The 24,117-nt window shown below is 41.6% G+C and overlaps 2 protein-coding genes across 9 annotated transcripts in view; both read right to left on the bottom strand.

Annotated features, from left to right (window-relative positions):
- The window catches only part of znf704 (zinc finger protein 704), a 39,731-nt gene extending 38,777 nt beyond the window's left edge, over positions 1-954 (bottom strand). The window contains exon 1 of one of the 4 annotated variants that reach the window (XM_067500344.1): positions 263-954. In XM_067500344.1, the coding sequence (XP_067356445.1) occupies positions 263-523 (261 nt within the window). In that variant the 5' untranslated portion in view covers positions 524-954. The remainder of the gene's footprint in view (positions 1-262) is intronic. The other 3 variants (XM_067500333.1, XM_067500363.1, XM_067500354.1) reach the window with 3 other exon arrangements.
- Positions 955-2,213: 1,259 nt separating this feature from the next.
- The window catches only part of pag1 (phosphoprotein membrane anchor with glycosphingolipid microdomains 1), a 44,626-nt gene continuing 22,722 nt past the window's right edge, over positions 2,214-24,117 (bottom strand). Inside the window, exons 2-10 of one of the 5 annotated variants that reach the window (XM_067500403.1) lie at positions 21,317-21,400; positions 17,850-17,885; positions 15,885-16,116; positions 15,228-15,285; positions 12,069-12,165; positions 11,527-11,696; positions 10,811-11,236; positions 5,630-5,689; positions 2,214-5,265 (exon numbers count right to left, since the gene is read on the bottom strand). In XM_067500403.1, the coding sequence (XP_067356504.1) occupies positions 4,903-5,265; positions 5,630-5,689; positions 10,811-11,236; positions 11,527-11,696; positions 12,069-12,165; positions 15,228-15,285; positions 15,885-16,072 (1,362 nt within the window). In that variant the 5' untranslated portion in view covers positions 16,073-16,116; positions 17,850-17,885; positions 21,317-21,400 and the 3' untranslated portion in view covers positions 2,214-4,902. Of the gene's footprint in view, positions 5,266-5,629; positions 5,690-10,810; positions 11,237-11,526; positions 11,697-12,068; positions 12,166-15,227; positions 15,286-15,884; positions 16,117-17,617; positions 17,886-21,316; positions 21,401-24,117 lie in introns of all 5 variants that reach the window. The other 4 variants (XM_067500376.1, XM_067500394.1, XM_067500386.1 and 1 more) reach the window with 4 other exon arrangements.

Raw genomic sequence — 24,117 nt, 5'->3', positions numbered from 1 at the left:
TCTGATGGCCCCAAAATGTGTTGACAGTCCGTTACTTGATGCAATATGCATCTACATCGGAATTACGGCTATTGTTGATAATGCTGGTCTCGTCCCAGCTTATTCAATTTGCCACCAGCGGCTGCGGCGACACCGTTAAATCCGCTCCGTGCAGGAAGCGGTTAAACGCTACAAAACCCCGCACAACAAAAACAGTGAAGCGCCGCTGCCGGCCGGGGCGCCTTGCGCTCGCGCGCTCTCTCACACACACACACACACACACCTTCAGGCTAGACTTGAGCGGTCCTTTGGCTGCATTGTGGTTGAACCCGGTGGCTATCTCCTCCTCGGAGAACTCCTTGAGACTCCCGTCTTGCAGGAGCACGGTGTAGACGCTGCGCCGGCCTCCCGCCGTCGTCACGTCTCTGTTTTCCTGCTTGACAGCCTGGACCACTCCTGTCACCGGGGCACCGTCCCCCGTCGGACTCGGCGCGTAAACGCGGCTGCCGAGGATCGACCGCTTCACCAAACGCCTTGTATGCATGTCTGAAAGTGTCGCACTGAATTCAGAACCGGCGAACCAGTGAACTTAAAACCATCAAACGTCGAATTATAAGCGGTAAACAACGTCGAGAAAAACACCGAACCGCAGCGGGTAGACTACGCGCCCCAGCAGGCCTGACAAAATGTTAGAAAGCGGCAACATACTCGGGAGGGCGAAAACTCCAAACCGCGTCCAAACGCACCGCACTTAGAAACACCGAAAACTAAAGGAGGACTTTGAATTAGCACCCGACAACAAGCCAACAACCTGGAAACGATTCAACAACCTCCACATCCAACCGGCTACCAATCTTCCTCCGTTCGACCTGTTTGTTTTCCCCACTGCTCCCTGCAAGCTAGCGGGGCGGCGGGAAAACACGGACCAACCTCCGCGTTCCGGAGGCGAAATGACATTTGTACACGATTTGACAGAATCGCAACTCACCCACGAGAAACAACGTGGGCGCAGAGAAACCGAAGCAAAAACGTCGAAGTATTTCACCTCGCTCGAGCTTAAACGCCGCCAGCTCACCGCGGCTGCTGAAAACGATTAAAAACACCGCCGTTTGAGTAATCCCGCTCCGGCTACTGTGCATCCAGTCCGTACGTGGCCCCAACCGAGCAGAGACTCTACCGGCGGAATGCTGCCTGTAAACATGTGCGGTCCGGCGACCAAGGCGGGCTGCAATTGGTTGGTGCAGCACACGCCTCCACAAGCCCCCAGCACCCCCCCCCCCCTCTCTCTCTCTCTCCTCCGACGAAAGGTAATGCGAGCCGGGAGGATGCTCCATTCAAAACAATGACGCAAGGATGGGGAGGAAACGAGAAGGGAGGGGGTATGGTAGAAGGAAAGAAAGGGAAATAGGGGAATTTCAGCTTTCAAAACCATACAGACAGGCTTTATACTACAACCTCGTTGTTTCAGCCATGTAGCCTAGTTTTGAATTGTCATGGGACTTAAACCATCAGAATCTGGTACTAAAGTGAAAACAATGTGCTGCACTTGTTTGTTTTTGTGAATGTAAATATATAATTTGAGGTCTTTTGCAGAGTACATTTTCGTAACATGCCAGTTTTATTCTACTAACAGCACTGGGGCAAACATTTATCAACACGTCAGGCATCTGCCCACACATGAGCCTACTGAATCCAAGCCCGTCTAGTCAGATAGCCTTATTTAAACAAACCACATTCTAAAGTGCATCATGTGCAAATAAGTATAGCTAGGATGTTATGCAAATATGTATGAAATTGCACATATGTAATTCTGAACCGGTCAGGTCTTGTAGGTCACAGGCTTAATGAATTTAGTCATATGGTTCTTTATTTTGCGCTGTTCTGTAAAAAAATGCATATAACAGCAGTCACGTAAGCTGCATCTTACTAGATAAGAAAGTGTCGACTCACAAGGTAACAAAAGTTTCAGTTTTCTGAGAAAGAAAAAGAGATCTGATAAATGCATCGCCTTTGATAGGAAAGTCTACCATGCTTTGATAAATCATGCATAAATCAGGAGACTAATTCACTCATCATGATTATCACCCAGTGTGGCAGAGAGAAAATACCAAAGTTTGACCACAGTAACAAATACTGGAATTAAAGTAAAATGTAATGTTTTTAGAGAATCAAACACAGATTACAATATTTTTACATGACATACGTGCCCCAGTGAATAAGACACAATGACACAATTTTGTTCTATATTTTTTAATAGAACTATTCATGGCATAAAATGTTTACATGCAGAGAAAGGAACCCAGATAGAGAAGGGTGACAGATGTGACCATAACTGCCAAAGCAGGCTTTGCCCTGTGATCAAAGGAGTGTGTCACCATAGAGTTGTCTGCTGGTTGTAAGGGGAACAAATGGCTTCATTATGGGGTTGGTGGAGCCGAGGCAGCAAGGGAGCATCTCCAAATCCCTGTGACACCCCATTCCCTGAAGGGGAATGTGTGTGTTTTTATGACCAAGATAGACAGCAGAGAATAACTGGTTTTAGGTAAGTGTTAACAGAGTGTGTGTGCGCGCGTGTGCATGTGTTTGTGTTATCCTGATTAAATTTGGCACTATAACACCCCCCTCTGGCAGATCATTTCCTTTGAGGTCATTTCTAGCAGTCTATGGACACCATTATATCTAAATGATGGCACCACCCAGATACACAACCACATGGCATGATAGGAACAATGTGCTCCTTCTTAGGGAGTGTAAATAATACTGATAATTTCCCATTTGCAGCAATGAATATAATTTCTGAAGGCTTTACTACCTCGTCTTCATTCATAAAGCACTAGGTGGTTGCTTGCATTTAAAATCCTCTTTTGCTGCAGCATTGGTGGGACATTTAACAGCATTACAAATGTCTGATATCATTTATGAATCTAATACCAGTCAGCGAGGGCTGCCTCTTTTTGTGTAAAGCACCAACAAGTTCCTGCATGTCTAACAAAAAATGGACTAAGACCCAGAGATACTGTAATTCCACAATATTTTGATGTGGGTGGAAAAAGATGACACCAATTTTCCTGCAAAATGGGAATAAAAACTTTAACAGGAATCTCTGGAGCAAAGAGTATGGTCCCTGTTAAACATAAGATAAACACAGAATAGCTGTAGTCATACAATAATTCAGAATTTTAAATACAAGTACCACATTTACTGTTTTCTTAAAATGCACGTACCAAAACATTGTACCATACTTTTGACATCTGATTGTTTACAGCTTTTCAAAACTCAAAAGCTATTTGAGTTATATTAAAGGCAAAAAGCCACAGGATGGGTTTCAGCTGTTTTTTAAAACACGGCAGACAAACATCAGTGCTCTTTACAGACTTATTCTAAAATGATATCACTCAGAATATTGTACAAATGAGAAAAAGCTTACGTAGAGTAAAACTTCCACCAATTTAACAGTTGGTTAAAATAGTGCTCCATCTATATACAAGCCATTGATATGTCATCAGTACAAGCAAACAGATATGTTTTCTCAGAGTGCTACTAGTAAGTTGAAAAGCATTAGATTTTCAATTTGTGCAGATAACTAATTTTGGATAGTGATTTTCATAAGCTTTACATAATTGCAGTACCATAATATTAAACCTTGTGCTTTAAAATCATATGGGTTGCCAGCTGATCACTGTATACTGTACCAACATTAGGCTAAAAAACAAGACAAAAAACAACAGTCAATCTGCATTATTAACACAAGGTTGTCATGTCATTTCTTTCTCTTTAACAGCCTTTTGAATTTGTTTTAACCCCTGTGCAAAGTGACAAAAAAGAAACATAGCATCATGTGTATTGAGTATTTTTTAAGCAATAATTTTTTTTTAAGTCAGGGGAAAGTGTACCTTTACGACCTTTTGTCTTCTTACAATTTCTTTCATTTAATATCTCAGTAAAATGCTAGAAACTTCTATAAAACCCTATTTACTTTTCTCTCAGAAATCCTCTGTCACAAATACACAATATTTATCTTCAAATAAATATGATCGTCACAAAAATGTTCACAGAGAGTGTAAAATATTTAAAAATGCTTGAAAAATATAAAGTAAAACAACACATACTCTCCTTCCCCCACCCCATTGTTTCCATTTGGCATCTGCGGCTCCCCTGACCTGTTTGCAACAAGCAGTCTCACCAAAAAACCTGATGCAACAGTCAAATGTCTCATTGTTGTTTGACTACATAACATCTGAAATGAAATGTTTGTCTTGACTTATAATTTGGTCACAGATTCTACACCAAGAACTCATCCACAGGATTTTCAGGCAGAGAGTGCACAGTGGCAACACTGCCAACCTGACAAGGAATAAGCCTTGAAATAACCACCTGGAGGAAACTAGAAAGTCACTAGCAGCTTCAGAAGGGGCATACACATAATTTTACCTTCATTTGTACAGCAAGTGCGTGAATTCCGCACTCAATTCTCTATATCAATCTATCATATGAAAGGAATTGATAATGTCCTCAGCTACCCCTTTCTATGCTGTGATTGGATATTTATCGATTGTTTGATATTTGTTCACAATAATGTGTTGTTAAATTTGTCTGTGATATACACTATTAGCAAAAAAGTGAATGATGATCCAAACTGCACATGATCCCACGTGATTCATATCCAATGACTGAGGTATCACAGTTCATTTTTAAACTTCAGGCCAATTAGTACCATTCACCCTGGCTTATAAAATAAATGTTTGATAAACTGTACCCAATCTGTAATGGATGCTCACAAATTGATGACGCATGCTGTGAAGCACCATTTCCTGTCAGTATACCCTAAGTCATGCACCGGTGCCAGGTTCAAAGCACTACAGTGACGCCTGTTAGATTCATCAGAGAGAAACGACATCTGATGAAGATGATTGGGGAGAAAACTTAGAGGCGGGACGTTTCCCGGCTCAGACCCAGCTCTCCGACACTCTCATAATCTGGCTCTGCTTTGGCACCATCTGACCCCTCGGCTCCCAGCTCAGCCTTGATCTCATCATTTGAGCTACTAGTCTTTGGGATGCGTATGGTTTCATAGCCGGGGTCTGTGCTGTCCATGATTGGGTCTTCCCCAGGTCGGGGCGCATCAGGCTCAGTGTAGATGTCCCGGACAGTGGCGTACAGGTCACCAGAGGAGGAGGTTGGGACCAGACCTTTAATTTCTGCAATGCTGCTATAGTCGTGCTCTTTGTCTTCTTCATTTACAGCATTGTCACAGTTTGTTTTGTTGACCATGGAGTATACAGCTGACTAAAATACAGGATAGAAGAGACACACTGTTTAAATTAACTGCCTTTTTTTGGGTATTACTTTTATGATATGATAAACAAACCTATGAATATTCAAAAGAAATGTTTTTGGTAAAAGCTGCTGCAGAATAAATTAATGTTAGCACAAAAAGAAAGTGTCACTGACAAATTTGTATCAAAAGACCCCTGCTGGGTTTTCCCCTTACATCATGGTGTCTGTTGTACTGTTTTACCAGTTTCCATCTTTTGTTTCTTCTTTTTTATATTTCGGGTGCTTAGAGCATTGGCATTCACAGAGTAAAGTGCTGCTGCCTCGGGACTGAAAACAGCAGTTTGGGGAATAAGGGAGTTTAACACACACTTACCTCATTGTCTGACAGAATGTGGTTGTTGAAGCCTGGTGCAGGAGACAGAGGGGAGTGTAACTGGAGGAGAAAAGAACAAAAAGATAGATTCAGATATGGCAGCCTGGGTATGAAAAGACAAGACTGTAGAGTGCAGAATCAGACATTTAAGACACTCCCAAGGTTACAAAGTGGTTGTCGACTCTGGTTAAAAGTAGCTGTTAGGAACATTAGGAGAGTTGTTTAGCATTTTTATTTTTTAAGAATGTGGTGGCTTCTTCCTGTTGTAATATTGAACACTTTCAACATTTTCTCTTATAATAATCAAAATCAGCAAGTTGTACGACAGAAACAACTTTGAGAAAATGAAACAAAGGGATGGTTTCACTTCTTATTCATGTGCACTGCTAAAACATTCTGGCAAACTATTGACAAGTTCTCAAAAACATAAACACCAGTGGAATTCTCTATGAATATCAAAAGAGACCACTTGGTAACCGATCAATAAAATGAACAAGCTCTGCATTTGTTGTTTCTGCTGTGATACATACGAAGCTAATGTCGTATATAACCACCCATTCATTAAGTACATTATTGAGCGAAAGTCAATATGCAGTGACAGAGAGTGTGATGGTTTTGCGCACAGCCTCTCTCCACATTGCCTTATATTAAATGCGGGAGCCATTAATCAACAAAGCACATCTGACAGCGGCACCAGGCACTTCAGGAGTCTAACAAGAACCTCAATATGCCTGCCACGATCCACTAAATAGATCATGGTAAACTTTTATACAAATCACTATGAGGAAATGTTTACTGTGTTCTTATCTCACTTGATGCAAGGAATATATTTACTAAGCCCTTGGTTGGAGGTACCAAGGTTATTACTGATGTATTTAAAAAAAAAGGGGGGGGGAAAGCTGTTCACTTGTTGAAGCACAGTACTTGGTGCCTGTCAAGGGCACATATCCACACAAGCTACACACTGATGTATGTATGAATGAAAATTTGTGCACATGGATCATCCATCAAACCGTCCATCCCAGCTGTATCGTACCAGTAGCTTCATGCAGATACAAGTTTAGCGTTTTCTCAGAGAGCATAAATCAACATGACTGCTTTATAGATAACACATGTTTGGACACATGATTACTTTTATAGATCTGGCAGATGACTTTTTCATTACCCAACCAATTAGGCAGAGCGCCCCAGAGGAGACTTTGTATGAAACATGGAAGCAGGTGACTTCACCTAGTTTCTGCAACTATGTCACAATATTTGATCATCTAATTTGCTGCCTTCTTATTCTTTGATCAAGTATTATTGCAAATTAAAGCAGACCTTTTATTTTGTCATATATTGTGCAATAAACATAAGAAGACAGTATGTAGATGGGTGTTTTATATGTCTACATATTGAGACATTACATTTAATAGTTTTGTATTAGTGTGACATATTTGTGTGTGTTTGTGTGTATGTGTGTGTAGAATTATGGCAATGTCTTTGTGTGCTTATAGGAGATGCAGTAAAATGCAGGACAAACAAGTATGACACTAAGCTGATTACAGCCACCTCAGAAGATGGACGACTTGGGTCTCAGTGTGTCAGTCATGCTGACGTGCATGTTAACATGTGCCCATATAAATCCTTATTAATGCACCAACTTAGATTTTATTTTGAAAATTTTGCCATTCAAGCATATCAACAACTCCTATGTGTATGCAAAACAGATATTAACACCACATACAACATAACATTCCCCTTCAAGGACACATAAACACACACACACACACATTACTTAGATCTTCAATCTAACAATAGTTTTCAAAAGGCAGCTCAACAGTGCTTATACACTGAATTTTTTACAGTCTACCTGGTCCATTTCCCAAGTGTATATCCTAGCAGCCCACTGGCTGGGTCAAATCAATTTCCTGCACAGCATATGAAAAACCCACAGGCAACACACAGTCAAATGAATCAAAACAAGTGTTACCGCTGTTTATGATGGTTCAATAATTGTAGAGGTTCAGGAAAGCTGTGAATAAAAGGTCACAAAAAGGATGTGTATGGGTGTGTTTGTTTGCATTTCCACAGTGACACTAGAAATCAGGTGCATGTAATGGAATATGTGGTTACAGGCTTATGAGAAGGCCTGTGTGTGTGTGTGTGTGTGTGTGTGTGTGTGTGTGTGCGTGCGTGTGTTTGCCTGCTGTGTGTGCATCATTTACAGTACTGAGCTGCCACCTTAGGGGATTCCTCTCAGACATTTACATACAGACACCCTAGGTTTTGCACATGTGGCTATATATATTTGTGAATGTATGAGAAAGGGACAGAGTTTCTATGGCGCATATCATCCATCATGAAGCCAGACTAACTGTCATGTGATGGTGGCCAGCTGGCACTCACTTGAGTTAGACACACACACACATGCACAACGTACACACTTGGTCTGACAAGACAAATCACCGACAGCTCCTGGTCATAGACGTGCGAAACCACAGGGAGCTGGGAACATTCAGGGTTAACCTTAAATCAGCCCCAGGGAGTCTGTGTGTAGCACAATATATGTAAACATACATTGTAGTATCTGTGTGTGTGTGTGTAGGTAGGTGTGTGTGTGTGTGTGTGTGTGTGTGTGTGTGTGTGTGTGTGTGTGTGTGTGTGTGTCAAATAGGGGGATGGGAAGAAATAACAGAATTAACAATGACTACACATGCCAGCAAGGTACATGATAGGGAGCATTTATAAATGACTACATTGGGGATGGCTGTAGCTCAGTTGGTGAGGCAGTCAGCCACAGACCACAGGGGTAGTGGTTCAATTCCCAGTCACTCCTGGTTACGTGTGGAAGTGTCCTCGGGCAAGACACTGAACTCAAAGTTGCTCCCAGTGGATCGGTGAGTACCCTACATGGCAGCAACTGCCATCGGTGTGAGTGTGTGTGTGAATAGGTGACTGAGAAACAACGCTGTAAAAGCGCTATATACAAGGACATTTACCATTTACATTTATTATGTGTGTGTGGCTGCTAGTGTGGTACGGAGATGCACTGTACTGCTCAGTAGATAAAGATATCATCATGGATCCAGGGGTCAGACGAGGCTAGTCCCCTGTTGTCCACATGAGCAGCCGTAATTAACTAAATTGCTTCAGCTCCAGATACAAAGGAAGAGAGCGATGTGGTTTAAACCAGATAAATAAGAGGAGGGTGAAATAATAAACAGGAGAAAAGAGCAGCCTATTCTGAAGAGTAATCCTTGTTTATTACAATTACGGGTGGTTTTTCATTGTGCTTAGTCCAAGAAGAAATGAACGTTTTCAGGCAGACTCATCAACAAGTCATCAGCAAGATTATCTAAACCACATCCGAAATGCTAATAATAATACAGCCCACACAACTACGGCAAGTGTGGTCAGTCAAAGTTGCACTTGGCCAGGGGAAAAGAGGGGGTTTGGTTGTGTTATACTCTAACTGCTTATTGTGTTAGTGATGTTATCATGCAAATGTCAGCATGTGACTCAGCCAAACAAAACAAGCGTGGCCAAAACTGCAATATTAATAAGAGTTTATATGTTAGCAGCTGTGTGAGGCAGAGCGATGCATGTTGATACATGTTGATGCAATCCACCTGATGGTTGTTGAGATATTGAATCTAGACCAAAGTGCTAGACAGGGTGACTTGAAAGCAATTGCATATCTAAAAATGAAATAAGTTATAAAGACCATAATTATGCTTAAAATAGGAGAAGAAAAGCGATGCAGAGACAAGAGTAAAGCAAATATGAACAGGAGCGTAGAGAAGAATAGTTACAGCTTCATGCAGCGTTTTGTGGCAGACTGACAGTATGATTTTTATGTGCTTCTGATGCAATTCTTTCCGTGTGTGTGTGTATATGGGTGTGTGTGTGCGTGCGTGTGCTTGATGGATCTCTGCATGAGGAAGGCAGCATGCTGACAGCAGCAGCAGCCCTCTTCGTTCTATGTATGACACTGAGATGGCCATCTTCTCTTTTCTTCACCGCTTCACTCTTTTCATTTTGCCCTTTCTTTATCTTTACATCTCCAGCTTTCTACCTTTCTAGTCTCTTCAATACTATTTCTTCCACATAACATTTTTCCTTTTTGCTACTCTTCTCTACTAAAGATGGCTTTGTTTGCACGCCACTGGGTATCTATCATTCTCTTTCTCTCCCTCTTATCCTCCACTCTTTCTCCCGCACCCTTTATGCCTCCCAGTCCTTCCGACATTTTTGGAGTCAATCTCCAATGTTCTCACCATCATCATCTCCTTTTCATCTATTGCTCTCTTCTGCTCTTCGCACTTCAGCTCCCGTTTTCATTCTTCTCTCCACCCTTCACTCCAACACTATTATCTCTCTCTCCCTCTCACTCACTCTCTCTCGCTCTTAAATTTCTTCCATTGGTCTGTCATTCTCCCTAAAGCAGCACTGAGCTGGCAGCTTAGCAGATGATAACTGTGTAGGGGCTACATTTCCCATTTCTTTGTTCTCAGTTTCCATTCACTCTTCCTAAAGCCAGGTGTGTTGATAGTTTTACATGGGGCTGTCAAACAAATGACCTTTACAGTAGTTTAGATGGAGGATAAAGTGGATTATAAAGACACAATTGTAAAGAGAAGTTGAAAATTCAGGTCTCTCCAGAATGAGAAAGGATACTTATTGTGAAATTAGATCGGTTGGTTCTCTGAGTTTTTGTCCAAAAGAGACAGTTACAGGGCAAAATAAATGTGTGGACAGATAATTATACAAATATACCCTTTCCAAAACCCATCCGGTCTGGAAACACTGCTTGTGCAGTGCAGCACACATAAATACGCACAATGACGGTAATTTAAAGCTTAGACATTAACAGTAATTGACAAGAGTGAAACCTCTCAGTGAAAATCTTCCACATGACCCAATATTTATGTTTTTGTGTCTAAACTTAGAACGGATTTCCTATAAGTAGTCTGTGCCCAAATATCTTACTCTTCAACCTAATTCACTAATCAGTACAATGACCTTTCTTTGAAAACGCCTTTTAATTTAATTCCAAGAAGAAAATTAGTTTGTTTTCTGCTTCTGTACTGACCTTCTAAATCAGGTTGTCTTTGTTCTTTGTTGAATTAGGAATGAATCTGAATTTATGCAAATAAGACCTACAAGTGGGAAACCACATATACACACATAAATCCTCACCTCCCCATTGTGCAGCCCAGCCCCCATCAGCCCATTCATCACCACTGGCTGGTTGTCATTTTCATCCAGAACCTTCTCTGGCACCGGAGGGGGCAAATCCTCTTCCGGGTCCTCCAGAGGTTCGTGGGAGGGAGTGCTTGCATTACCAGAGCGCCTTTTAGCCTCCATGTCTGCACTGTGGCGACTCTTCTTATTCAGGTCAACAGAAGCGTACTCCACTCCTGCACAAAGAGGCCCCCGCTCAGGAGTGCTGAGGTGGTCACTGAGGAGGGCAGGGTCATGATGGGGAGGTTCGTCCGGGCTCGATTGGACAGTACCGTTTGGGAGGCCATGTTGCACATTGGAATCTTTGAGCTCCTTGACCGTCTCGTACAGGGAGTCTTCAACGCTGACGTCGCGTGACGCCACCGCAATCTCCTTTACCACCTGGACAAGAGATATATATATACATATTGGATATTTTAATGTGCTTGCAAAGAGGAAAAATCAATTTAGTGCCACTGTTCTTTAACTGAAAACTCAATTAATCCATCAACCTACAGTAGAAAATTCTAAATGTGTCTCTACATTTTGACCCTGAGCTGAATTAAACAAACGATCGATAAATCAGTCAAGCAGCCAGTCAATCAAAGCTTTAATCTCCTGTTACAGCAAACAAGCCCAGTAAGCAAGTAAATTCAGGATTCTGCTGTTGTCGGCTGATTTTAAGCTTTGACCTCATAGGTGCTGTCCCCTGAGGGTGGGGGTCCATCACCGATAAGGGCATTGTTCGGAGGAATGCTGGGAAGCTCGCGATCCTGAGGACACTTGGAGGACCTGAGCTCTGATTGGCTGGAGAGCATCTCCTCTGACGGCTGGGGACTGGTGTCCTGTGTGTCTGTGAGGACTATTGGAACAAAGAAAAGGAGATTCAAGGCAAGTAAACAGCTTTTCATTGCTAGTTGTTGATTGTGTTTTTCATGAGAACAAGACGTATTTACTTCAAAATCATACTGTAATGAGTCACCATTTTCCTTTTTCATCACTCCAGACTATGTTTTACTATTTACAGCTTTCTGTTACTGATATTAAATACCAACGCAGGTAAAAATGACTAATACCATTACATAGATACGCCTATAACAAAACATCAGCTTAAGTTTAAAGTGAACCCAAGACAATGGTGTCATAATAACATCTTCCAAGTAATTGTTGCTGCACTTTGCAAGGTGCAAGTTTGCAAGTGAATCAAACAGAGTAACCAACACTCTTGGCTTACTTGTACCGCTGGTGAGAGGACCATTGTGAGAGCTGCTGATGGCCACATCAGTCGCTGGACTGTCTGCTGATTGGCTGATCGTTTCTTTCTCTGATACCTGCACAACAAAGCATTTGAGGTTTGCCATTGCTGGGTGCAATATTATCACCTCATTTACTCAGTGCTGTCAAAGGTAAGGCATTTAATGTCTTATGCTAGTTCAATGCTCAAATGGGAACATAAACCAATCTGCACTTATCAGCTTGGAAAAGGAACATGTCCTGGAACATTATAGTAAGGATCTTAGGGATTTTGGGATCACAACTCTCAAGTTCTCTCAAATTACTCATTACTTCAAGCCTATCATCGGTATGTTATCCATGCTCAATTAAATTTAGAGTATTTTTTCCCATCAAGAAAAGCTATCTAAAGACAGCTGACAATTTCTGCGAATGTGAAAAAACAAAACCTATTTACGCACAATGAAAAGTTGCTCTTGTTTTTTCTCATCTAAGCTTATTGTATTTGGTTCTTCAGGCTGACTGAGTTGACGTAATATATTTCTTTTGGAATAAAAACACTTATTTTGTCATCTGAATGGCATTTATTTATTAGAAAGTCAAGAACATCTGCACAGTTCGCGAGACAGGGAACATTACAGAATCACATAAATAATCAAAACCACAGAAGACCAGGAGGTGAGACTATGTGAATACCCACATGCTACAACATGAAACCTACAACACAAAACAAACCCTGAAACTGGCCAATATTCAGTCCTGCTCTAGGATATGTCATTAGGGCAGATCTTTTTCTTTAAACCATGTCCCGTAGTTGAAGGCCGTTTCCCTGTTTGCTACATCACAAGGCAAATTGTGCAGCTCTATGTACACTGTGGATGAAAAAATCCAAGCACCCCGTTTGATCTGCCTCCACTGAGTCAAATCAGCTCTATAAATCAGAAAAAACTCAACTCAACGCTCTCACTGAAAAGAATCTATGATAATCAACACAGGATGTGCTGAGCACCTGCTGCACTGAGGCATGATTAATCAACATGCATGTTAGTCATAAACTGTCTCGTTTCCATAGGCAATGATAATCACTCCCTTGCTCGTTGGCAAGATGTTAGAAAACTGAAAATATACACAACCAGAGACTAACAAGACTCTCTTTGTTTGGGGTCTGTTGTTTTCCTTCTGTGTGTGCAGGTTGTGTATTAGAAGCTCCACATTGCCACCCAGTGGTATTCTACTGCCATGGACGTTGGTTTCAATGACGTAATGTAGTTATTTTATTATTCTAACATCTTACGTTATTCTTTTGTTACCTTTGCCGCATGAAGGTGGGAAATAGTTCAAGATAAACTGAGAAAATCTCAGCCTCAGCAACATTTACAGCTTTTCTCATATATTACACATTTATAAATCCTGGTGAAGGTCAGTGTCATCGAACAATTGATAAACTGGGACGATTTTTTCTAGATGATGAATTGTTTTCTGTATTTTTCTGTATTAATGTTAACAAATACACATAAACAAGACAATACATTTGCAGATTTACACTCTTGGCACCCTTGAGGTAATATTACCTTATGTTTGAAAAAAGACAGGGTGTAAGAGGGGATGTAGTGTCAGGACAAGGCCACAGGGAAGACGTTCAGAATGACTGTGGTTGAGTCAAAAAGACCTGATTCATTCATGTGCAAAGACAAAGACCCTTACTTAACCTGTCTATGACATGGTCCGTCATTTAAATGGGCTCCTCGTGAAACAACCTGACCCCCCTGCAACTGTGCCACCACGCAAAGGTTACAGTGAAGATATCCATCAACCACAAAAAAGGCACTGAGGAATGTGTATGTGCACAGGGAGGCATGCAGGCTGCCACACACACACACACACATACACACACACACACACACACATACATACACACACAGTCTTGTCTCACCATACTTGTAAGGACTCATTATTCCCAAGGCCTTAACCGAAACCTAATTTTAAACCCGACCCTAAAAACCAGTCCTCCTGTGCAGTGGTTAGGACCGGCTAAAATGTCCTCACTGCAAGTAAATGAAGCACACGCACGCACACACTCACACACATTTTATACAAACCCCAGGGGGAGTGACTGAATGAGAGAGTAACTGGATGTCACTTAGTGTGTGAAAGCCAGGCATTTGTTGGACTTAAATGTTGCTTTGCTATTTGAGCGACAGTATTATGGGACTTTGTAATTACTGTCTATGCCCATGAGTCAATGTTCATCAGTATAAGTAGGACATAGAAAGGGCAAATGTGAACTCTAAATATTAAATATTTTGTTTTGTCAGATTTCTGACATTTGTCCTTTTGGTTTACTGAATTTCATTTCCGACATAGTCTGTTGCCGCATCCACCTATTATATGTAACTGCTTATATTGTTCAGGGTCACATGGGGCTGGAGTCTACCTCAGCTGGTATTTCATGTGGTGAGAGGTGGGGTGCACTCTAGAAGGGTCATCAGTCTATCTCAGGGCCAACACAGAGAGACATACAGAGACAGACAACCATTCACATTCACATTCATACGTGGGGCAATTTAGTGTCACTAATTAGCCTAACATGCATGTCTTTAGACTGTGGGAAGAAACTGGAGTGCCCGGAGGAAGCCCATGCAAACACAGGGAGCATAGGCCACAGCCAGTGAGGAATTTGAACCTTGGAGCTGTAAAGCTGCTGTGCTAACTACTCCACCACTAAGCTGCTCATTTACTTTTACACTGTGCTCTCTTTGCAGGAGTAACTACATCCCAATCAGTGGCTGCCAGCAAACTAGAAACAATACTGCTAATAACTTTTGTTTTTGTATTTGGGAGTTGTTTCATGTCAGAGGATGTGAGTGTGTCATGGGATATCATAGTAAATATATGTACAGTATGAAAACTATTAAAACATCTTTGCTTTTCACAAATGTTGCAAATTAGCAATTGCTAATCTGGCTGACACATAGTGGCAAGATGACTCAAAATACTCTACCGTTCCACCCTGCACATCACCTCACATTTGCACATTCGCACATTCAATGCCACGCACACAATTTTGATATGTAATCAAGGTCATACAAAAATGAATTTAAATAAAGGTATTTTGATTTAAATATATTGATCATCTTAATAATGCAGTTTATGAACTCACTCCATTTATGAGGTTCTGATGGTCTCCTGCTGGATGCCCATTGGCTGCTTTCTTCTGCCTAAAGGACAGATGAGTGGAGAGATGACAAAACAGAGAAACGGAAAGAAAAAGTGGATGATTGTAAACGTACAATGCAGGTATGCACGCCCTGCATGGTGTGTATCCTCTTGCATTAGGATCTTTGTGAATGAAAAGGAAGCAGATTCTCGCCAAGGATCCGGTGAAAAAAGGATTTAATTCACTGCTTTTTCAGTGCAGTGAATTGCAAATTAAATTAGGGGCTGCTTTATGGAAGTTTTAAGAAACCTATAATATAACACCGTCATCAAATTGTCCCTCAAGGACATTAAAGCTCAGCTGGTTGTCTGCACTACTTAGTGTTGCTCGGCAGCATTGTTTCTCATTGCAGTGCCTATAATCACCGTATAAAAAATGGCCTCTCAGGTATTTGTTCCATTCTCAGCACAACAATGCACAGCTGTCATTTCCAGCAATAGTACAGGCAGTTTAGGGAGTTGGCAGTGCAGGATGTGTCATTACATAAAACCAGGAAACTCTTATCGTACCACATGTGGTCTTTTCTGACATCTTTTTCCCAAAACCATGACCAGTACATAGGCCAATGCTGTTTTTGTATGCGTGTGTGGTGGAGCTCACCCCTGGCAGCTAGCACACAACATCAGCAACGTAGAGACCAGCAACAGTGCAGTGAGGATGCTGAGGGTGATGACCAAGACCAGCTGCTCATTGCCCAGCCACGACGCCACCCCAGTAGCAGCTGCCGCCCCGGACCCGACGACCCCCGCCTCAGGGCCCCACCACACTCCACTCAGCACCGGAGCCATGACGCATCACAAAGTGGGAGGAGAAGACATCAGACAGGCACCAGCTGAGAAAAAAGGAGAAGACTTATGTCGAGTTTGAAACATAGCAAAATCTGCTGAGGTTATTTACTGTATGCTGTTCATTGCTAAGTCATTATTTGGGGAATTACACTAAAAGCTTTGAACAAATGGGGCCAGTAAAAAAACTACAGACTACTATCTTAAAGTGAAATAAATCTTAGTCTAAGAATATTTGGTTTTGAGCCTCTCTAAATTATTACTGTTGTTGAAGGACAAAGACAAAACTGTGCTGGATCTTTCAACATACAACCTTAAATTAACTGATAAAGCAACATAATTACAGAAAACATTTTAATTCTTTTAGAAAATAAGTAATAGCACAATTGTCTCAATCAAATAACAGATAACAGCAAAACCCATACATTCTTTATTTTAAAATGCAGGTTTACAAAAATCTACCTTAAATCTACTACTATAATATCTTATACTATAGTACTATAATGGTGCAGTATAGTACATGTAGGACATTGTAACAATGAAAATGACAGGCAGTGTGCAGCTCAGTGGGGATTTGATACACAGCAGTATTCAGTAGTAGAGGAAATAATTAAATCTATTTATGGAACGTTGATACTGAGGAAAAAACACAAAGTTTTATCAGACTTATACTTTAGTAATGACATCAAATTTAATGTATCATTTCCCAGCAGTGTAGCTGCAGCTTGTGGCCAGAAATGACCAGCAGGTGGCAGCACAGAGTCAGACTGCAGTGCAGACAGCCTTCTGCCTCAGTCTGCTGCAGTGGTCCTCACATCAGACCTTCAAAAACTAGTGTCTGGGCTTAGCACAGACACAGTATAAGCAACCTCATCACGTTTCAGCCCAAAGTTGGGTTTCATTATACCGATAGATGCCCTCGTGTTATCACAAGAGACTTATGGGTCTGTGTGGTACTGTGTCACGAGGGGTGGGATGAAACTGTGTGCAACTCTAAAGCCTCGAAAAGCTTAAAAAAATTAATGTGTATTGCTGGGTTTGTATCCCAGTGCATTCAGGCTGCTTGTGAAAGTGTGCATGTGAGGACAGTTGGCACTGCAGTGACTGTGAAAGAGGGCGGACAACGAAAAGATGGTCAGAAAGAGCAGGTGCAAGTGACATGCTGGGTGACTGACATGGGGCAGGAAAAAATTTGTACAAATTCAGAAGTGTTTTCTTCCTGCGTATCTATTTATCTTCCCTTTTTTACATGTCCTTCTCCTTTCAGTCTGAGAAGGAGAAGAGAAGAGACAGCAACAGCAGACCTGGCAAGAATGGGTGACAAAAATGATAATCCCACTTCTCCTGTCTCATTTCTCCTGGCATGTGCACAAGCCAAACTCTTGTCTGTAGCACTGTGTATGTATGTATGTGTGTGTGTGTGTGTGTGTGTGTGTGTCTGTGTGTCTGTGTGTTTGAGTGTATGTGTGTTTGAGCTTGTGAGAAAGTACAGAACGTGCATATATTTTGCCAGAGGTAAAAAAAACTCCATTGTATCTGTTTGCTCACCTATGCTAATGTGACTGGGGAGTGTGAGAGCTGGGGAAGTGCTCCTCGTCTTTTAGCAGCGAGGAAGTTGTGGGGTGAATCTGATGGAGCTGCAGAAGCCAAATTTAACTTGTTCTTCAAAGGACACTCACAAGTTTCTATTTGGGTGTGTGTTCCCGAATGAATGAAAAACACTCCGGGGATCAAGTTGCTGACAGTTTGAGTGGATGGCGAGAGGAGAACACAGCTTTACCTTGACACCTTGGATGATTAGTCAGGTTGGCCTCGCCTGGAAGAGAGCAGATAAAAACGAGAAGGGGGATTACTGCTTGGTGGAAGTAAAGCACTGAGTTGAATAATATCCTTGGAGTGTGTGTTCTATGTGTGCATGTATATGTGTGTGTTTGTGTGTGTGTGTGTTTATATCCAGGGATTTACACTTAGCAAGTGTGTGAGTGGGAGGCTAGAAGGGTATTATGAATAAGTTTGTGCTTTTAATACCTGTATCAAATACATATTGGACAGCAGGCAACCTCTCACATTTCGACACCAACCTCTCTGTTAAAACACACTTTCAGCCGAGTGCAGTGTCTATGATATGGTCTCCACTATTTGTTGCGCAAAGGACATACACAATTTATTCAGTAGGCCACCCACAAAATATATAAATATATATATAAATCATATAATATTATGCATTTTATCTAGTGTTGCATCGTGGACACACTGTACACTCATCAAGCTGCAGTGCTTCCGCCCGAAGCACACAAATCTACACTGTTGCACCGGTGTTGCACAGAAAGGCAAACACACACTGAGGCAGTGAACACACGCTGAGGCGGTTTGGCTTGAAATGACTTGTGTATCAGAGACTGCATTTTATCAAACCGTTGTGGGATCTTCCATGACTAATGCCTAATAAATTCCTTATCCAGTCTCTTCTGAGAGGCTCGTGTCCAGGTGTCACTATCTGTTGGCGGAGACGCACACAAGCTGGCACACTCTGGCAGAATAATTACGGGCTGTGTCACCATGGCAACATTCCCTTCTACACATCAGCGCTATTTATGGTGGTAGAAAGCAAAAAAACCATAAATGTAGTGAATGCAACTTCTAGAGGAGTATTAAGCAGCAGGTGGTGTGTGCAATTAGGTATGATATTGGTTTTGGTGTGTGCGGTTATGTCGTTATGTCAATGGTTACCAGCTCAGCATCCCATTAGTGCAGGATAACTGTCAATTAGAGTTCTTCAATAATAATAATAACAATATTAAACCATGTCTATCTACAAAGAAAGGTCATGTGACCTAGTAGTCAAGACATATAACCATATAACCACAGCATTAACTATAATTTGGACCTTCCATGTTTTTCTCTTGTGCTTATATTTTACGTTTGCATCTTTGCTGTCAAAAAAACAGAGAGAATAATAATTTAAGCAGGTAAAAAATAAAACCTTTTTTAAACTTATTTGCTATTTTATATGTTGAAGCCAGAAAAATATGTTCAATTCCTGGTGCTCCAGTGGTAAGGATTTGGTGCTCTCACTGCCGTGGCCCAGGTTCAATTCTTTTCTCCAGCTGCCCAGTGGCTCAGTGTGTAGAAAATCAGGCTGCGACGTGGAGGTCTCCTGGTTCACATCCGAGCCCAAGCACCAGGTGTGTCCTTGAGCGAGACACTCAGTGTTAGCGCCCTGAGCGCTGCCTGTGGCTGCCCAAGGCTCTCCAGGGCAATGGAATAAATGCGGAGCACAATTTCCATTGTAATATGTATATTTAAATGTGTATGTAGTCAATGATGACAATAAAGCTTTTAATTTAAAATTTCGTAAATTACCCATAAATCTGATTTGATGTGATCAAAACTTTTTTCTAATTGACTAAGCAATTTATATATAAGCTGTTCCCTTTGGATATTGCTTCATCAATACTCCATAATCCTGTTTTACTGCATGCTATGTACAAGAATGAAACAACACATCCCTCTTACAAATGAACACTTGCTTGTTCCATTTAATACACTTGTTTAGCATACAGTGGCTTATACCTCGCCAATGCCAATATGTTGTCCAACAGCACATTTAAGTCTTTACTTTTATCCTTTAAATGCAACTTGTAGCCACAGAGGCAAGCAGTGCATTTGCTCTCAGAAGCTGAAAACTCCAGGACATTCCTTTTACTTGCAGCCATTCCCTTTCATTCCACTATTCCCTGTCTCCCACTGTGTTCTCCCACATGTTATGGGATTTTAAAAAACCACAGCATCTACCATCTTAACTGTAATCGTATGCAGAACCTGTTAAGTGAAAACCCAGATCCAGCTCTGGATACATTTTCTGACAGACTCCCCAGCTGAATAGGAAATATGTGTGGAGTAAACCATTAGTTCTTCCCTGTCAGGACTCATTCGTGCCAAAATGCTTGATGAATACCACACATAAAAGCTCAGACTACCTTGTTCATTCTGGAAAACTACTCACAGGCCACCACCACATGATACAAGACAGCAAGCCAAGGACTACAGCTGTACTCTGTTATTCTCTTCCTCCCAGTGCTTTAAGGCTTTGATGAAATAAAACAGAAGCCTTAGATAAAAGACAATCAGTGTGATGCTCTTCTGTTTCATGCCACAAAAAATAACTGACTGGAAAAGCCATTTCAGAAGGAATTTGTTTGGGGAATTAAAGGCAGACATCCAAATTCTACCCTCACCCAACTGTGTATATACACACACACACACACACACACACACACACACACACACACAAACACACACACATACATAGGCCCAAGGCTAACCACAAGCCCTATGAAGGCATAACCTTCCATGCAAGAAACTAGCCAAAAATTCAATCTAAGCCCTTCTGCTATAAGCAGAGAGGCAGCCAGAGATCCTACCTGACGTTGCTGTAAAACATACCAGCCAGGCAGAGCCACGTGTGTGTGTGTGGGAGTTTATCTGTTGGACAAGCTGTCGGATACCAGGAAATACAGAAGGGAAAATAGAGAATTAACATTCGAACGCAAAGCAGCACTTCAACTTCTGTGGATGTGAGTGTAGCAATATGATGCCTCTCTCTGCAGAGGCCTCTGGGTGCACACACAGACGGGGAAGGTTTACAGCTGGATGGCTGCTGAGGAGTGAGCCCCAGGAAGCTTCTCATAGGAAAGCCAGAGGCATTTCCACAATAATAATCCAGCTTTTAAGGTGGGAAACGCTTCAGATTTCTTTAAGAAAGCTTGTGTAGAGCCCTCACATGCACATGGAAGTAAAATTTCTAAAATGATATAGATGGAGATAGATGACTAGAGATTTTTACCATAAAAAAGAATGTTGCTTTGTTTCCACAGTCCCTCGTTTGTGGAAAGGAACCAGAATTGTATTGTTACAAAAGCACTGTATGCACAGGAACTACTATATACAGTTTAGTGTGATCTTCCTGGGCAGAAAATAAATCAGTAGTTCTGCATAGTCTAACCCTAACCCTGAAAACAACACAAACCCCTGCAGGGTTTCTGCACCATTGTTTTTCGACAATAGCATACACTGTGTACCAACCGTGGAATAAAACCTAAATAGAAAGATGATTTGTTCAGGCTTTATCTTCCTGTCATCTCCATTTCTCGTCTCTTTTTAAACACAATATATTTGAAGGGCTTTGGGAAATTTTTACATCACTGAACAAACAATGACTACAGATGCAGCACATAATATACACACCATGTCCATCTTGTGTCCTATCTGGAGGCCCATTGGGATGTTGGGGGTGGGAGAACCGGGGGAGGGGAGATGAAGGATAGGGGACTGGTGCCAAAAGAGAAGAGGAAAAAGATAAGAGAGAAAAAACGGGGTAGTAATCAAGATATACAGAAATCATGCTGCATCCAAAGGAAATCTTTGAACAAAAAAAAGAGACAGGATAACTCTAACAGAGGACTGGACAAAAGGAGAGAGAAAGATTATACGAAGGAAGCATGAAAAGGGAAGAAGGAAGTATATATAGTGACACACACACACCCCTAGAGACACACCCGAGGGGTGGGGGGGGTTGATGAAATGTAACTCTCCACAGTGCAACAGGGACCGAACCCTCACTGAGACAATGCAATTAAGTAGATACGCATGCAGAGACACGGCTGGACAAGTTGAATTAAATACATCACTACAGACGGGAGGTAGTGCACTGTATACTTAATGTTGCACGTGTGCATATGTTTGTGTGTGTCTGCAGGCCTGTACAAGCATAAAAAAAGGTGCCTCTGACCAAGGGACATAATCCGAGTTTCCATGGCAACGCTGCCCATCCCACGGGTTAATGGTTTTAGTATGAGAAAATTGATCTATCCTCCCTAAATGGGGAAATTGAAACTGCATAATTTAGCAAGGGTCCCCGTTTTCTCGCCCCCTCCTCTCTCTCACTCATGTTACACATATCTATGTAATATCTTCATCCATACACAGGACTATGCTCCCCACGCTTCCAAGATACAGTAGCACTATCTGCTGCAAGATGAAGCATTTATAATCGATCTCCCACTGGGAGCATGTAAACAAAATTTGAAGCCTTTTTCCTAAGCAGATAAATGTTTCCCTCCTTGAGTCATTGTGTTTATGTGGTATATGATAAACTCTTTACACCATCATTTTACTGCATGTTACAGAACAGTACAGTGGTCTTGTGGTTACCCTGAGGATCTAGTGTCATGAATTCAAACCTTTCTTGTTGTGAATACATATTGGCTGGAAGGCCGACGAAGCAGCAACACGTGTCTTGTGTCTTCAACATGAATGACAAGGCTCTCAATAAGCGTTTCTGTGTCCAACCCGGTCTTGCAGAGCCATAATGGTCCACAGGGGCTCTGTGTGTATGTGCAGCCTTTGTGTAAATGTGTGTATGCCTGTAAAATCTGCCTGTGGTTAATGTCACACGGCCCCATGAGAAAGATTTATTTCCGGTCTTCCTGTCTCAAATTTCAAGAACACAAATGACCGTGAGGTCTTCTGACTGCAGATGCTTCTTTCAAACACACTCAGGAACAAAAAACTAAGCAGAAATTCGAGGAGCTGGTAACCTCACTTTCAGTGCCAAAAAATGTGTATTTGGGAAAAGAATTGCGCTATTGTTTGGTATTTATAATTTAATGTCTCAGTTTTTGCATGCTCTGGGAGGTCTTTCTCCTACCTTATCTGCCCTATTGTCATCTTTTTCTCCAATTCCTGAGGCTGTTGTTCTGCATTCTATGAGCATTCATTCAGCCAAGCTTAACAATATTGTGTCTGTGTGAGGCGCTATCACACTCCATGGACAAAATACTCACTCTCTCACCCTTAAACACATAATACAATTTCAGTTCCACTTTTCTCTTTCCTGCCCTTGTTTCATTCTCATGAAAAACAGCTTTCACAGCCTTGCAGAGTTGTCTGTTTTGCACAATAAATCTTTCCATTTCAGTTCTAGTCCACACGATCCCTTTCTCACTGTAAAAGGAGAAGTACTGTTAGTGCTAAGAACTTCACCCATCAGTTAAACATAGCTGTCTGCAACTCCCCAAACCACAGTCACCCTCTGAATGTTACAAGCAAAAACCTTTCTAACACAATGTTAACATTTTTGTCATACTACTTAGCAAGCAAACACTGGTTAAACTGAAATTTAATGACATTTTGTAATCTCTTCATTCCAGTAGGAAAATACATTCTGTAGTTGTCTAAAATTGATCAGCTTTGTGACAGCTCCACTGCTCAGCCAATAATAAAATGCTAAAAAAAAAATCCAACTTCAGTAATTGTGCAGTGGAGCAATTTACACTGATTAAACAAACCAGCCAGGCGTGTCATTCAAATATGTAAATAGGAGCGTGGAGCGTAAAGAAAGAGACGGATTGTTGTAATGATTTCAAGGATTGTCACTCACATTGTAAGTGACCTTCTTGGCAAACACTAATGGGGAGGTGGGGAGGAACAGGGGGAGGGGGGTTGAACTGTTGAACTCTGGACAGGGCTTCAAAATCGAGTGATTTTACAAAGGGTGTCTGTCTGTCTCTCTGTGAGCATATGTTCAACATGTTTTCATGTGTCAATTTAATTCCTGACTAAACTGACACTAATATTGAAAAACCGACCTTTCCTCTCTATTGAACACACACACACACACACACACACACACACTCACATAAACCCCTGATTAGATTTATTCAGCTCTGAATGACTGTACGCATAAAATCTATCATTGTCACCTTGAGATGAAGATTAGCATTAGAGTAAATGAGGAGTAGATCTGACCACATCGTTATTCAGCGGAACTGGCCTTTATATGTTGAATAGCTGCCAAGATAAAGGGATTATCAGGGTGGGTGGAATAGGATGAAGGATGTAGTGTGTGAGTGTGTGCAAGAGACAAATCTATTGAGGGAATTCGTTCTTAAAGCTGATAATCAGATGCAACAGATGCTTGAAGACACACGATCTCATTCTCACTCTAGCAGATCCACAAACCATGCCACACATTAACAACACTTGCC

The sequence above is a fragment of the Channa argus genome, chromosome 1 (assembly GCF_033026475.1).
Source record: "Channa argus isolate prfri chromosome 1, Channa argus male v1.0, whole genome shotgun sequence".
Taxonomy (NCBI): domain Eukaryota; kingdom Metazoa; phylum Chordata; class Actinopteri; order Anabantiformes; family Channidae; genus Channa; species Channa argus.
The sequence above is the reverse complement of the archived record's forward strand: the minus strand, read 5'-3'. Positions and strand labels throughout refer to the sequence as shown.